This window comes from Caloenas nicobarica, chromosome 4 (assembly GCF_036013445.1).
Source record: "Caloenas nicobarica isolate bCalNic1 chromosome 4, bCalNic1.hap1, whole genome shotgun sequence".
In the NCBI taxonomy this organism is placed as follows: domain Eukaryota; kingdom Metazoa; phylum Chordata; class Aves; order Columbiformes; family Columbidae; genus Caloenas; species Caloenas nicobarica.
This window is the reverse complement of record NC_088248.1, coordinates 24885146-24901929: the sequence shown is the minus strand read 5'-3', so window position 1 is coordinate 24901929 and position 16784 is coordinate 24885146. Positions and strand designations below refer to the sequence as shown.

Below are 16784 nucleotides of genomic sequence, written 5' to 3'. Positions count from 1 at the left end.
GGGTTTTTTGGGGGGGGGTTGTGGTGGGGTTTTTTTTTAGTTCATAATAGCCATTGTCCATTATCAAGGTGACACCTGAAATCCTCAGTCACTGATGAGCAGTTGGGTCCATGATTATCTGATAGAACAGTGGTATTATCTGCTTACTTTATAATCAGAGCAACTTTTTTTCTTGCAGTTTTCTATTTACAATCTTTCCTTTTTGGGCAAAGACAAGGAAGAGGAGAGGAAAGAAATCTGATAGCCTAGCTAGAATATTTTAAACTACATTCTTAAAATTATATGCTTGTAGACCTTTTACTTTTAAAATTATTTTTTATTATTTCTGATGAATTGGGGTATAAACTCTCTTCTCCTGGTATCTGCTGAGTATTTTGACACAATGTTGGGCTTTAAAACAGCAAAATAGGAGGACTGTAACTTTGTCGCAGTGTTGGTAGAAATCTTAGCCATATATAGTCTGCCCGGAAAGGTTGCTTGCTGAATGCTTGGTTAATTACTGACTGAAAGGAATTGTAGTAGTTTGTTTTTATAATTGTGCCAGGGAACACCCGGAGCAAGGGACAGGTATTGCTGCTTTCTGTGTGAGTCTACAAGCCACAGTCAGGACCAGCACCCAGAAGAAATTGCTAACACTTAAAAAGTTTCTTAGCCTGCAATTTGAAGTATGGACACCTGCACGTTTAGTTGGCATAGTCGGGTTTTCATCTGCTACGTCGGCGCTGCCAGATGGGGTACCGTGTTTACATCTAGGTCCTGTATTTGTTTTGAAGGTGGTCTTGTATTTGGAAAACTAGGTGAGACGTTTCCTTTGATTTTTTCTTAAGGAAAAAAACCCAAAAAACACAAAACCAAAACCCAAACAAACAAGAAGGAAAACGAAGCCAAAACCCAAATAAGCACCAATAACACCACCAAAAAGAAAAGGGAAAAAAAAAAAAAAAAAGGAAAAAAACTCCACAAGCCCTGGGATGTGGGACTGGGGAGCATCATCCACAGCCGCCGCATCTCCCAGTTCCCCACGCGTGCTCTTTCCCCACCAGCCCCGGGCATCGGCGAGCGACGCCGCCCGCTCTTGTGCCGCCGGGCCCGGGGCAGAGGGGCCGCGCCGGGCCCGGGGCAGAGGGGCCGCCCCGGGCAGGGAGCCCCGGCCCCGCCCTGCCGGCCCGCGCCGGGCGCTGCCGTGGGCCCGTCCCGCAGCATCTCCATGTAGGGAGGCTGGGTTGTACCACGGAGCATGGGCAGGAAAGGGGGAGGCGCGCACGGTGCGGGCACCCGCGGCGCGAACCGCGGCGAGACCCGCTGCCCAGCGAGCAAGAGGGAATAAGCAGAAATAGGCGGGCGCCGGCGGCGAGCAGCGCGGAGTGCCGCAACCTGCGAGCCGGCCCGCGGGATTTTTAGCGGGGCTGGCGTGCTGCCCACCCCCCGCAGCTGGAGGTGCGGGGCCGCCTCCCCCTCCCGGGCGGCCGGGAATGCAGGCGGCCGGGGGAGGGCCCGGGTGCCCGGATGTCGATCAACATGATGAGTGAGAGCGCAGCCTGCGCCAGGCAGCCCGCGCTGGGGACGGCGCGGCGGGCAGCGGCCGCGGTGACGCTTCAGGGGGACACGCTCCCGGGCAGCGGGAGCCGGGGCGGGGGGGCAGCCCGGCAGATGGAAGAGAAGGTTTTGGCGGCGGGTTAGAACCTGGAGAGCCGGGGAAAAGAGCTCATGGACAGAGGACGCTTGGCTGTATGAACTTCGCCATGGCTGCCCAGTCGAGGTACGGCATTAAATAACTTTTTGTCGCTGTCGGTAGATTTCATTGCGGGTTTTGCACGGGCTGGTGGTGTTAGCGATGCCCTCGCCCCTTTTCACGCACAGTTCGCTGTTGATTTTTACACTGTCTTTCAGAGAAATGTGTCCGAAGACGCGTCCTGGATAGATTTGTTCGTGTGTATTTTTTTCTCACTGAGGGTCCATTACCTCCTCTCAACATAAACTTTCTTTTAACAGGGAAAACAAAGCCTTAATTACTCCCTATCAAATCTCTCCCAGTCCAACAAATTAATAGCTACCTGAAACTGATTTTCTCCCTTGTGGACTTGTCTGTTATTTGTTTGTTTTATTTTTGCCTGTAACTAGACGAGTGTAAACAGGTTTCCGAGATTGCTTACAGCAGTATTTTAAAAGGTAGGTGGTTTATATTGGGTCGGATCGGAGAGCCAGCTGTATAAAATGGAAGCAGGCTGTGTCTGCTTGTGTGCAAATCTGCTGGGCGGGCGGGGGGGCAGAAACTGGTTGTAGAGAAGAGCATGAAAAAGAATGATCAAATGTAGTTCCTGTCAGGGAGCAAAATTAAAACAAAAATACCGAGCCTGGTTAAACGCTTTTCAACTAACTGTGCTTTAAAGAAACAAGCTCTTGCTTGCACTGAAGTGAGGGGGGCATCCTGTCTAAAGTAAATTTTCACACCCGGCATGGGGGAGGCAGCTTTTCTTAAGTCATAGTACTTGATGAAGCAGTGCTATTTAAGGTACCTGTTAAATGCCTTTTAAGGTTTTATGATGCTTTAATGGGCATTTCAGAAATGCCGAGTAGAGAAACTCCTCTTTTCTTCGCTCTTTAGTCCCAAACAGCCACCCTGCTCCCCTTTCCTCCAAGCAGAGGAAAAAAAAAAACCACCGCCACCAAAAAAACAACCAACCAACCAAACAAACAAAAAAAACCCAGCAAAAATTTAAAATGGTGGCATATCCTAAACAGAAGTTTAGCACTTGCAGTGAATATTCAGAGTGGTGCACTTCTGCAGCTTTGAGGCCAAGACCTGGCTTGAAATTACAAATTGCAAAATGACAGAACCCTGAGGTTTGGGGAGGAAGGACTGGAAGATTGATTGTTTCGTTAGCAGTTGAACTCTTCTCTAGCTCCGGCTGCCCGCGCTCTCTGCCTGTGAGCAGACTGGGAGGACCTAACAAAGAGGTGAAGGTTTAATTTTCCAGCTTTTTTTTTTTTTTTTTCCCCCGTTGTATGATCACTTATCCGCATGATTTACCAACCTGCATTATCAGCGCATTGCTTTAACAGACTAAGAGAGGATACCTTGCAGCTTGGCTGGGCTCCAGGGATGCGCTTGATGTCTCGGAGGTCGCACGACCCTCTTCTTGGGTGGTGGGAGGGCAGGTGGGGCTGGGTCCCAGCAGCAGCCCTCAGCCTCAGCAAACGGGCCAAGAAACGGCAAGTTTGGCAGTGGGGTCAGCAGTCTGCTTCCTGAACCCGTAAGGTGGATGGCGCCAAGAAGAAAGTTGTATATGTCGAGTGGTTCAAACTGAATGCGAGGAAAATGGAACGGAGGACTGGGTCTGTGGGGCTGAGTACTATGGGGTAGATAAAAGGACCGTGGCCCACGCTTGCTGTTTGAGACCGGCCTGGAGAGAAGATGTGCACCTGCCGTTCTGTACCCTCCCTTCTCCTCTGCTGCGTGCGTCAGCTTTGCTCTTGTCAGGGTGCTCGAGCTGTAAAACTGCGTCAGAGCATTTCAGCAAAGCGGGTAAGGTAACCTCTGCGTGCTCTAAGGTCAGTGTTAAGGTCTGATTATTGCTCATTTTAAGATATTTAAAAGGGAGCAAGAGTGAATATGAGCAACATAAATGGATCTCTTGCAAGAGAAGAGGCTACATTTGTGGTGCTTGTGGTATTCCTGTTTTGGTGGCATGGATCAGCAGGGGTATGAATCTCAGTCCAAGAGATTTATACTTTGAGAGTGTGTAGAAGCTTTTATTCAACAGTAAAGGATGAATTCATATTCATAATAGATAATTGGAGTTATACTGCATGGGACTGAGAGGCCAGATGTCTCCAGAATTCATTTGCCGTAACATGTCACAGGGTTTACTCTGTGAGGTGGCTGACAAAAGCTGTGGGTGAGCTTTTTGTGTTCTTTTTTCCTTTGTAAAAAATACAAACAACTTCTGCAAGCTCAGTAAGTTACTTACAAGGTGGTGTGATACAGAGCAGTGTTGCGATTTGGGGTATCACTCTGTAGGAGGCCTTTCCGTCTGCTTGGGTTTGCTCGCTGTCACGCTGAATGTTTCAGCTAGTGACAGGGTTGTGGCATTGGGGATGATGCGTGTTTGGTAACAAGAAGATCCTGCGTCGTTCAGCTTCAGTGCTCTCATCTTGGGTGGATAACTGGAGTTTGGGTTTCACTGTTCTGAAGGGTGGGAGGGTAAGGAAAGCAAGGCGATAAAACATGTCTTTTGCTGCTTGTCAGCATTTTTAAAAACTGTAATAGTGGTGACTGAGAAACTGATGTGCTAATGCATGCCATAACTTTTTTTAATAGTAAATCTTGAGAAATGATTACATGGTGAGTTGGGTATGTATTTGTTTCAGCTGCTGGAGAATAAGCAGCTTATACCAATGGCTGCTGTAAATAGCTTATACCTAGAGCTATTATGTGGAGAAACTATCCCCCAGTTTGCATTGTTTTGTGTACAATGTAGATTTTCTTTCTTTTTTTTTTTTTTTTAAGTTGCTAGCTGAGCTGTAGGCTGGCAGCTGTAGCTTTCTATGCACTTGCTTCTGGAACACACAGATGATCTGGTGCCTGTAGTATCCCCTGGGTTTGTGTCAGATTTTCGTGATATATTCAGGAACGTGTGAGCAGAAGCAGAATCGATATGAATGAGGACAAGTTTGCCGTCTTGTTAGATATGGTGTGGTTATCCATCACGTGCCATTCAGCTGCTCTGGGATGGGGCAGGACCTCCGGGAGGTGTGTGGGACAGGATAGCTGCTTTTTTGAAGATGTAGGTTGCTTTCCTCAGGCTGGCTGGGATCACTTCAAACTATCTGTAGACCCTGTCAGTGACAGTTTATTTAAAATCAATGCATAAGGAAATACTTTTGTTGTTGTGGATGCTAAGAATTTCCAGTTGTTACATAACTCGCCTTTTGACGTGGTCAGGATTAGTATGATCACAGGTATGCAGAATGAATGCAATTTCCTAATCTTTGTCCGTAGCACGGTCAGAGCAACATGAAACCCGAGTGTCATGCCGTCATCCCTGCTGGGCTCACCTTGCCCTTTCTCCTGAGTCAGCCCTGCAGTGAAGGGTAATGATGGGCAGCAGTCTGGGAAGCCCTCTGTTTCCACCCCCTAAAGCCAAGTCATACCAGCTAAACCCAGAAGAATCTTGAAATGAGGCTGTACCACTTGGGGGGGGGCGGGGGGGGGAAGAAAAAAAAGTGACGCTGTGCGTAAATAAAATGTGGCCATATCTGCATTTAAAACATGGTAAATGCAGCAAAACAGATAATTTTAAAGAGAATCATGCTGAGGCTTTTCCCTGAGGGGAAGCTGCGTTGAATGATGCAGCTTGATTTTTGTTTGGTGTCATTTCACAGCTTTCCAGGCCAGATCTAGAGACGTGTTTCATAACTGGTTTGTTTTGTGGGGCCTGTTGACACAGGCAAATGCCGGTGTCGGTGATGCTGCATTCCAGTCAGCTGATGCAGGTGAAGAAGGGCTGAAACAGTGTCTGGTTGAAGTTTGCCTCGCTGTTCTAAGCTAAAACATCCTGTGAACTCCTGACAGGTTTGCTAGTATGCTGCTACCAGCCCTGCCTATTGAAATACAACCCTGTTTTCTCCACAACGAAATGCCTGCCTAATTCACAGCATGTTTTGCAGGTTGCTGGGGATTTTCAGTTCACAGTTAATTATTACCTGGGCTTTCTGGGCCTGGAGTCCATTGCTTTGGGGCAGGCCTGCAGGTGAAGCTCCCCCACAGAGAAGAGATGCTCACAGGAAAGTTCATTGTTTGTTTGTTTTTTTTTTTTTTTTCAAGTGGATTGTGGTGTGTTCTGTGGGTTGTTTGTTTGTTTGGGGGGTTTTTTTGTTTTTTTTTCAGTGGGGGTTTGAAGTTTTAATATAGCCAAGCACCCTGAAATCTCCGAAATAGTATTATTATGGCATACTTGAGCTGGTATGGGAGGGAATGTTTCCTTAAATCACATAGTTTTCCTGGATCTGGGTCTGTATTGTGGAGAGAGGAATCTTCTCACTGCTTTTTATGATAAAATCACTTTCTAGCTCAACTGCAATATGCAGCACAAATAGCAGGAAACAAGCTTTTAATGAATTGCATAAATTCTCCTTGGTGCTTTCTTTTTGAGTATACTCATAGTGAATGACAGCATGAAGCTTTTAAAGGCCTTTAAAATATGATAGAAAAGCCATCTCAGTAAAGTATGTAGGAATGCTGCAAAGACATTGTTCTTCACAAGGTGCACTACAGTGCAGTGAGGAAGAGTATTCCTAGCTCATGAGCAACATGATGAAAAAGTTACTTTAGTGTAGAGATGCCTGGGCCTCAAAATAAAAAAAAAAAAAAAAAGGGAAAGTACTCATCTTGTTTAGGCTTGAAGACAATGTGGAGGTTTTTTTTCTGTGTGTTATGTTATTGTGAAAGAAGTGACTGGCCATATTATGTTTTGCAGTTTTGGCTGCTGCAGCTCATCCGTGTCTGTGGTGAAAATGAGAAAGCACACGTAGCGCTGGCCGAGGTGGAGCAACTGGCTGGGGCAGATATTCCTGCAAAATGTAGTGCTATCATCGGCAGATTAAGACAGAGCTGTATTACTCCAGCAGAATGCTTTTATGGGCAACAGGCAAGAGCTGCTGCATCTGCTATGAGCAGGTTTTCCACAGTCACCTATTCATAGGCAATTTGGGGAAGAAAAGTTGCATTCTAGATCTGTACAGAATTGGGCAGCTGTGGAGAGTGGTGAGAGAGGCAGGATCCTTCCCCCCATCTTTCTGCTCCCCTGCTACAGCTGCTTTGTGCAGAGCCAGCCCCCAGCTGGCCGAACACTGCCAAGGTGCAGAAATTGATGATTTCCTTATTTAATTGCACAGTTTTTAAAAAATGCATTTGTTTTGCTGCCTTGTTCTTGTAGGGGAAGGGAGGAGTGGCAGGCAGGGAGAAAAAGCAGGTATGTGGGCACAAACTGCATTTGAGGAGGTGCTCTGCTAATGTTAATACTGAATATGTGACTGTTCTCAGCATTGTCAAGCTGAGGTGTCTAAGCAGGTTCGGGTAGTCAACCTTCATCACAGGTGCTGTGTGTTTCATGGAAATGTTTGTCTTCTGGATTAGTGTAGGCTTAAATATAGTTTAGTGTGTAGACTTGTCATTACAAGTTGTACTGAGTGTTTATTGTACCAGTGACCTAAAGTTTTCCTTTAGTGTTGTTTTTGCAATGCTGCCCGTCAGGTCAAGAGAAAATAATATCTCTGCTTTAATTTTCAGTGCAAGTTCAGAAAGCAAAATGTTAATGTTTAATCTCAGAGACAACAGTAAAACTCTTTTTCAGAAATGTGAAGAGTAGAGCGGAAGCCTTTTTTAAAAAGAAATGAGAGCAAACTCACAAGCATATGGTAGTATTTCTATTCTGTACACTTTTGGGGGCTTAGAATACCATATACTGTGTAATCTATAAGCAGCAAATGGTGTATCTATCAATGTATGAATGGCTCACTCACGGCTGTGGTGTTTAGCAGCTGGTGTGTATGTGAGGTATGAGCATGAGTGCATGTGCATCTTCCCTGGACATGACAGTTCAAAATACGGATAGCTGCCAGCATCTGAAATTGAAAGGAATTACTAAAATGTATGGCAGTAAAGGGATATTTACATCTTTGGGGAGTTGTAGACATTTGGTAAGAAATTGCTTTCAGTATTCTTGTGCTTCTGCAGTTTGTTAGATTGTGTTTAAAAAAGATGCTATAGAGGTAATTCATCTTTGCGAGTATGGCTTAGAAACACTCCCTCATAACTGGTCCGCAGCTATTTCTCGAGGATCCTCTCTCCCCAGTAGGCTGTTTTGGAAAAATCATCCCAATCTGAACACACAGAATGTGCTAGCAGTTCAGAAGCACTTTGGTGAAATGCTTCTCTCTTCTCCCTGTCCCCACAGCCCTCGGCAGAACTCGTTGTTCTAGTAAAAGTTGTTTTCCTGGTGCCAGTAAGCCTGTGGCTCTGCTGAGAACACACTGTCACTCTAGGGACCTATTTCTTCATACCTTTGCTAAAATAACATGTGCTAACAGAGAGATGGCATGGACTAACTGTGCTGTGGAGTGGGAAACTATTTTTTTTTTTTTTTTCTAAGACTACCTTACCATTGCCATGACCTGGAGACCCCCATCCCTGATGGCTGCCACATCTGTCTGTCACTGCAGCTTCCAGGCCTTGTTTGCCCTGAAAAGTTTTGCTGGCATTGCTAAAAGTAGAGGGAACAAATATACTGCAGAGGTGAGATAACTGTGTTGGCCAAAGCTTAGTGTAAACTGCGTGATATCGGTGAATAAAGGCTGCTTTTTCTGGCATGCGGCTTCTGGGGCGACAGGTATGGATGGTGGCTGTAAGCTATGTTGGCTAAAGAGATGTTCTGGACTACTTGTGTTTCCCTTTGTACAGGATTGTCTGCTTTTTCCAGCAGTTAACTCTCGTCATAGGTGAAAGACCCATCTCTGTCCAGTGAGACCATGTGATGTTTCCTGTAGTCCAACCTGAGAGCCTCTTTTCAATTTTACCGAAATGTCACACCTGCCTTTTGATGTTGTTTTTAAAGCTACTTCTAGGAGTGTCTAGCTATATAAATTAAAAAGCAAAAGAAAAACAAACAAAACCCCACAACAAACCAACAAAAACAAACCAACCAAGCAAACAACAAAAAACCCCCACAAAACACACAAAAATACCAAACCAAGAAAACAATGCACTAAAACCCCCGTGGTTCTATAAGTAGAAAAATGAAGTCGCCTCATGCATAAATTACTGGGTTCATAGTACGTGCCTCTTTCTTTTGGAGAAACTAATTTTTTCCACTACTAGTGCAATGTTGTCTGACACGAGGACTGCAGTTACTTCTCTGTTCCCACTGAGTGTCCTTTGGCAAAAATATTTTGTACAGTTACTCTTCCCTTTTTTTTTTTTTAAACCATTATATTGCCTCTTCAGTGTGTGAGGTGATTGTATTTGGTTCTGCTACTTGTTCAAAGGGAAAATAGAAGGGAAAGCAGCCGGTAGAAACAATGTGATTATACTTGAGACTTCCTATCACGTTGTCTCTTGTGATTCTTGTGCTAAATTTTAATAGCTGCCTGAGTTCGCACATCAGAAATAAAACTCATTACCCTTCTCGGAGAAAGGCATTTTGGAGCCTGCCTTCACCAGCATGATACCTGCTTGTCGTGTGTGGTTGTGCAGCTTGGGCTGCTTGCTGTTTTTTCACTTGTGCTTCTCTTTAATATTTGCTACCTGAAAGTCAAGCTCACTTGTAAACTCTTCATTTGTAACCTGGCTTGCAGTTTATTATTGGTTTGTGCTGCAGGGTTGATCGTGACTATTGGATACCCAGATTTGAGGTATGTCCCGGTCTGGAGAAGAAGCTTTGCCTTCTCCATACTTGTCTCCCATGCAGGCTGATGGGAAGCTTATGGCAGTACTCAAAGCAGTGCTTCTTCCTTCAAAAATAGTTATCTACTTTTAAAGCCTTAAGAATGTTAATTCAGAAGCACTTGGAGTTTATATATTTTTTTTCCTTGTGTCTGAGAATGTCTTTTATGCACTTTCATTTTCAAAAGCTCATGATTTTCAACTTGTTTGGATACTGTGTGGCTCAAGTATTTAAATAAATGAAGTTTTGGGGTTGAAGGTTTCTGATTTAACATGATATTCTATAAATTCCATTCTGGAAACAAGACAAACAAGTCTCTTACTATTTTAAGAGAATGTGATCGCTTTGCTGAGGTTTTGGAACAGTTTTAATGATCTTTATCTGTTTGCAAACCTCTATCCATTTTACATAGGTTGTCTTCATCAAACTAGTAATAAGCTTTCTTTGCTTAGCTGGTAGTTTGTGACCCTCCAAAGAGGAAATGCCTGTTTCTGAGTAGTGGACTACAAGAGTAAAAAACCCTACTAGTCTAGAGCCTAAGAAAATTCTATGTAACTACCCAAGTCAGAGAGAGACTGAAAAACATGTAGAATTGTGTTCTGTTCTTTGAGAAAGTCTAATCTCCTTTTAGAAACACCGCAGTAATGAGGTGTGGTATTTGGAAACATGGGGGATTTTTCCCATTGCATTCTGCATGAAAAGCAGTTGACTCACACACTGAGGCATTAAAAATAGTGGACCAAAAAAAAAACTTCCTAGATTGGCTGACTTGGAAAAATTCAGTAACTCAGTATTTCACTCTTGAAAAAAGACTTTTAGTCATGTAGTGAATTAAGTGCTACTAAGCTTTCCTTTGCAGTTCTCTGTTTATTTGTAACAAAAATGGCGCCACTACTCCCAGCCTTCTCTGTTCAAAGCATATGCCAATAAAGGAATACCTATGTGCCTTTTGTTCTTCTAGTTATAGGGAAATTTTAATGTTATCAGGCTATCGGGATAAAAATGGTATAATGTATGAAGGAGCTGGCAGAAATTCTTCCCTGCTGGGAAACCGCAGAGTTAATAAGTTAGATGGTATAATGTAATCAAGAAATAACAAGTAAGAAAGCTGAAAAACAACATGGGTGGCACTAATAACACTGTAAAGATGTGCTGTCTAGTAGTAACAGATGTTGGAGTGTGTTTTTCCGTAAGTTACCTTTGGGGGAAAAAACCTTATTTTTAGCATATCATTCAGCAAGTTTCATTTGAGGGGGAAAAAAAAAGCACTTTTCTTTCTAGTCTTTCTTAGCAGGATACAAGTGTTTGAGCAGTTTTGTAGCTTACTGTGAAACCATTAATAACAACAGCTGAAGGGAAAGTTACTGACTTAAACTCATCTGTCACAAAAATGAGTATTTCTGAGTACAAAGGTGTGCTTAAGGTTTGATTGTGAATAGCTGTACATTTTATCTACAGACTGCAGCCTTTTGTGCAAGAATAAGCCACGCTGGAAACTTTTTTTTTTTAATCAAAGGCTTTCTGTGTAGATGCGTGAAATTGTGCCTACAAGGCAGCCTAGCCAGTTTGAAATGCAGAGTTTAGTCTGGGAAAGGAGACAAAAAAAAAGTTAACAGCTTTCTTTTCAGCAAAACCTAGACTTTCCCGTTGAAGATGCCCTTAACTTTTTGTGGATGTTGTTCACTCCTCCTTCCAGACCAGATTCAAACTTGGCTCCCAAGCCAGTTCTTCCGTTACTTAAGTATGTGAGTCGGTCTAGTTCCTAATGATTTGGAAAGTGTGTTTTCTTTCCAAGTCGGTTAAGTAAACTGAACGAACTGACCTAGAGGAGATAGGTTTCTCTCATTATGTGTTTTGATACACCTTTGGAGGGACAGGCTGAATTTACGTGCAGGTAGCCTGTTGCTATTTCTTTTTCTTACAACATAGACAGCTGATAGTCTAGCACTGTGTTTCACAGCCAGAACCTTCTCTCCGTGATTCTTAAGTAAATGAAAGCAGTTTGTCATCATAACATAATCTGATTATTGCAGCCAAAACCTTTGCAGGCTCTGTCTTGGCAGCCTAATTGGTGTGTGTTGATGCTTTTCACTGAACAACTTGCAAGAGAATTTATCATGAAAATTTAGGAACTATGCTATTTAAAAATGAAACGAAACACTCAAAAACCCGTACAAACACCCCTGTAATGTTTATAAAGCCAGACGCGATCTGGGTTAATTTTTAAATCCAGTGGATATTTACTTGACATTCTGTCCTTTGGGCTGAACCTTGTGTTGTTTTGTGGCCAAATACAGTTGTTTCAGTCCTTACGCTAAGAACTGACTTTGTGCTGTACTTAATTCTAAAGAGACATGCATGAAGCGCCCAGTGTCTCAGTTGAGGGTCTTGCATTCGATACCGTTTCCACTCAGCTCCCTCAAGAGTGCTTATTTCTGTAGCTTTCTGATTTGGCAGTAATTATTTGTGCTAACCGAAACAGGGAGGAGGGGGGAAAAAAAGTCCTTTTTTCAGCTACAGCAAAAGAAAAACTCAAAAGTCATGTTTAAAAATATTCCCCCCTTAAAAGAGTCATGTAGCAATGCTGTGTAAAAGAAGGTATTGTGAAGAAAACTATTTTATTTTTGTGTCCCAACCCCATCTTTTGCTTCTCTTTTGATGGATTTCTGTATTAGCCATACTTTCATTTTTTCCTATGGTCCATTGCTTTCTAGCTGTTAATTTGGTGGGCAAGGGGTGTCATATGTGGAGGAGATGAAAAAGCAAGCAATTTACAGACAGGGGAAATACTGGGAAAATTACTACTTTACTTCCCTGTTCCTTTGTACATTGATTAAACATCAAGTTAATGGTTTCCTTTTTAAGAAACTGCTTCCTTGAAAGTGGGCCATCCTCCGCCCTCTCAGCCTAATGACAGAAACGCACAGATGATACTGATATAAGCTATGCTTACTTGAGTGTAACAACTTTAAAGACCGTTTATGTACAGTAATCTGCCAAGCAAATAATGATTTGTTTTTGCTTGTTCAATGTTGCTTTCTTTCCTCAGTCCCTGAACACACAAGAACCAGAGCATGAGGGCTGAAAAACCATTAGCAGTCACTGGGGTTAATACGATGCATTTAAAAGTCTTTAATTAAGTCATGGCGTTTTCTTAGAAACTCCTTGAACTCTGTTTTCACCCCTTCCTCTTTGGTGAGTAAGTACAAATAAGAGGGAGTGCAAGTGAGGTGCAGGCGCTGACTAGATACAGATCTCGGATCCTGCTGATGTGCAGCAAAGTCTTGATGGAAAGTAGGAAACCGGCGGAGGGTTGAAAGAGTTTGTGTGAGTTGGCCCTGCCAAGGGTGTGCTGGAAGCCAAGGCAATGCGCCAGGGCTCAGCAGGGTGTACGTGCAAGGTGGTTTTACTGCCACTACTCTGGACTTTGTTGTTTGCTTCGGGTTTTTCTTTGTCGGCCTCATTCGGGGTCAAATTAGAGTCTTCAGCATGTATGCTCGGTTCCAGCTGATCCCTCCCTTCCACATCTTTTGAGGGGCTTAAACTGTGTGTTATAAGGCAACAAACTACTTTGATGAAGGGAGCCATTTAGACCAGTATCTGGTTTTCTAGTTTCCTTTGGCTTTAAGCTTTCAAGTCCAATTCAAGAGAGCATTCCTGTTCAGGAGCTGTGCTCAGAGCTTGTGCTCAAAATGAATTCTTGACCTGGAGCTTTTATGCAGAGGGTGGTTTTTGCATGTACATGTGTATAAGCAGGTGCTTGAAATAGGTTCCTGATTCACAGCTTGAAACTGGGTAATGACTTCTACATGTGCACAGGATGGAGAGAAAAAGAGAGGTGGGAGAGGGAAGGGATATTAATCTTTAATATTTCCTCTATTTTTTTTTCATTCTCTGTGTATTGCTACAAGCCTCATGTTTCTAATCAGGGCTGTGTTAAGTGAAAAAATCTGGGGCTAAGGCACAATATGCCAGCTGAGAAGGATTCTGAGAATTGATCTGAGGTTGAGTAAAAGGAAGGTTTCAGGTGGAATAAGAAAATGCAGAAATAGTGACTCTCTCCATTCCTTCCTTCCTCCCATTTTTCAAGTGCCTTCCAGAAATACTAATGTATAACACGTTTGTTGTGCAAAACTTCTACTCTTTTGTGTTGTATGTTTAGTAACTGTGACAACTAAGGAATTAAGTAATAGGAAAAGATGCAGAATGTGTTAGAAAGTATTTGCTGAGGTTTTAGGGAGATTTAGTTTTCCTGTGGTTTAAAAAGAAAAAATATTCCAAATCCCTACGATCAGCTTGTGTTTTCTTGAAAACACCTAGCTTTCTACTGATGACTTGGCTGGATGTGACTCGGGTTATTTGGGGCGTTAGCTGATGTTGGAGTTGTTACTCATTGTGTTTGTGGACGCTTCACGAATGAGTCTGTAGGGCAGGCAGAGACTACAGAGCAATGAAGCAACCCAGAGGAAGCGTGTCCCCATTGATGATGCAGGAGGCTGGTTGGAAGCAGGTTGATCGAGAGACTTGCAACGCTTGATGCTGAATGTAGCTCCAGACAGAGTCAGAGGGTGAGGGGAAAATGCAGCAGCCTCCACAGAAGAATTTAAAACCTTCTTCAGAAGTTTGACGCGGTGGTTGTTGTAGGACATCTGCTTGGCCCCTGGCAGGGCAAAGCTCAGACCTCCTGCCTCGTGCTCAGGGGAATGAATAAGTGTCATTGGGAATGTGCATGGGAGGACAGGGGATGAGGAAACCCCAGGGAGAGGCAGAGCTGATTAATTCTCCTTCCAAACACTCTGTTGCCAGCGTGGCTTTGAGGACAGGTGCTGAAAGAGAGGCTGTTGGTTGCTAGTGTGAAAATATTCATAAGGGTAGAGGCTCTGATGGGTTGTATCAGAGAAAGCGATGTATCCCTGAAAGACGTCCTGAGTCACCGCTGAGCGGACAAAATGCTGCATGTGCCTGGTGAATCTCCTCCTGTGTATTTCTGCAGCACTTCAGTGCAATTTTCCAGCCCTGGTCACACGCTTGGCACAAAACCACCACCATTATTGTCTGGGCAGACGTGACTTCCTTCGAGAGTGGTATTTTCCCCAGACAAAAGGACAGAGGGTTGAGAGCAGTCTTGGAAAGATACCAATTCCTCAGAAGGTTAAAACTGGAAGCAAAATGATACAAAGAGTCTCCAAGCCAATAAAGTAGGAGAGCTGTAATGTAATTAAGAAGTACTTTGACTATTTGCCTTTTACCAGTTGGCTGTCAGGTTTTGCTTTCTTTGAAAAAGGAGAGTAGCTGTGATGTGACCGTATGTTCTGATGGCTGAGACAGGCATATCTTTAATACGGCTAAAGTTGAGCTTCCTCTTCAATTTCCATTTGTAGGAGTTGCATCTAACATCTGTTCATCCCGTGTGCTTCCTGTCGAGATCCGAGGAAGAATATCTTCCTCATTTGCCACAGCTTTTGTACTTTGCAAGGGCTTTGCTGGTACTGACCGTTTCCAAGGGCTGAAACTTTGCGCACGTCATGGAGCAAGGGGGAGCTCTCACCAGTAGCCTCTAGTTCTCCTGGGCTTAAAATGGATCTGGCAGAGGGCAGGGATGTGGGAATGGTCAGCAGAGCTACATCACCCACAGAAAGTGTCCAGTTTTCTTGGTGGTACTTGTATTGACGGAGGCTGCATGAACACTGGAGGTGTTTGAAATAGATGAATTACTGAGCCCCATGTGTGTACTGAAATGTAAGGGACCAGGAGAGGTCACTTATCACAGAAATAAAACTTGAATGCTATTTCTTACTCGAATCTAGATACACAACAGAGAAACTCATCCTACACTTAGGTGTCCGGGCAGTGACTCTTCCTCAGTTTCACTGAAACATGATGGCAGTCAACTCTTCCATTGCTCGCTCCACACTGGCCCATCTGCAGTCATGCTACCTGTCTTCTCCCTGATTTGGGGACCCCACATGAGATGAGGGTGTCTCTGACCCACAAGTGCTGCCTGCCTTTCCAGGGCTGCTTTGATGGGCATCTGCTCGTGAGACTCTCGTCGTTGCATTACGTTGGGTTGCTCGGTTGTTTAACAAAGTGCTTTTAATGGAAATGTAAAACCGGATAGAAATCCAAAGCCTAATGGAATAATCTCTTAATTGCAGTGCTGTAAAAGACTGTTCAGCACATGATTACTGTACTTGCAGGGGGGGACGGTGGGGAGGGAAGAATATTGAATAAAAGACACTAAACACTTCAGCTGCTAAGAATGATGATTTATAGCCAATCTGAGCGTGAGGCTTAGCAGGGCAAATAAATTGACAATAGCAAGTGCTTTTGGAGGTAGAAATTACCTCATTCAGGGCATTCGCTGTGTAGGACACGTACATTCTATCAGGATAAACGCACAAAGAGCGATTAATTAATAGTGGCGAGATACTCATGCATGCACTGTCCTTAGACAACCCAGAAAAACTATTAATCAGCAGATTGCCCAATTATTGGCAGATAACTCCTGGTGTGTAGTAGTTTGCCATTTCAGCTAGAAAACTCATTGTCTGCAACCCTGTTTAAAAAAAAAAAGTTTAAAAAAGTGGCTTTTGCTGCGTTACGTGGTTCACAAAAAATACTGCGTGTTTTTAAACAGATGGCTCAAAGGCACATTGACGTTGTCATTTTTCGGTATTGCTGCAAACCTTTCAAGGCGCATTAGTCCTTACAGAAGCTGTGTCCATCTTTCAGGTATCTCATCTAGGTTAGGCAGCATCAGGTAAAAATAGCTGAACTCGGTATTGAGCTGGCAGCTGATTCAGTGTACAGCTGTGTGCTTTCCAGAACAGAACAGGGTTATCAGGGAATATGTGCTCTGAGACTAGCGAGTGCTGCTCAGGGGAGGCAAGGTAAATATTTTGGAAGTGGCCCGGCTGGTTCCCACGAGCCCTCCCTTTTCCCACAATTTACAGCTTGTTTTTTCTGTGCTACGTTGTGCAGAAGCCCCTTTGTCACTCAAGCCTTTCTTTGCAGGTTTTGGGCCATCCCACATGCCTGTTGGGCTTTCTATCTGGGGCACACATGTGTGCACGTCACCAAGCACAGTTGGAGAGGTTTCCAGTGGGTCTTGGCAGTGCCAAACCCACCCTGCCTGCCCGTGGGAACCAGAGCTGGCTGTTGCTTTTGGTGGAAGCCAGCGTGACGTTCCCACTGCCCGTACACAAGCATTGCTGACCATGGTGAGGCCGAGCAGTCCGTGCTTCTCATCTGCCTTCCGATACCGAGGGAAAGATAGGAGCTTTTCCAATGGAGGTTCAGATGATGCAGGGAAAATGGTCTTTATTGATTTATTTTTAAATT

The 16784-nt window shown here is 44.0% G+C and overlaps 1 protein-coding gene across 2 annotated transcripts in view; it reads left to right on the top strand.

Annotated features, from left to right (window-relative positions):
* The first annotated feature begins 1582 nt into the window (after nucleotides 1–1582).
* AFF1 (ALF transcription elongation factor 1) overlaps nucleotides 1583–16784 on the top strand; it is a 106047-nt gene continuing 90845 nt past the window's right edge. For both annotated transcript variants that reach the window (XM_065633433.1, XM_065633432.1), the window contains exon 1: nucleotides 1583–1759. In XM_065633433.1, coding sequence (XP_065489505.1) covers nucleotides 1731–1759 — 29 coding nt within the window. In that variant the 5' untranslated portion in view covers nucleotides 1583–1730. The remainder of the gene's footprint in view (nucleotides 1760–16784) is intronic.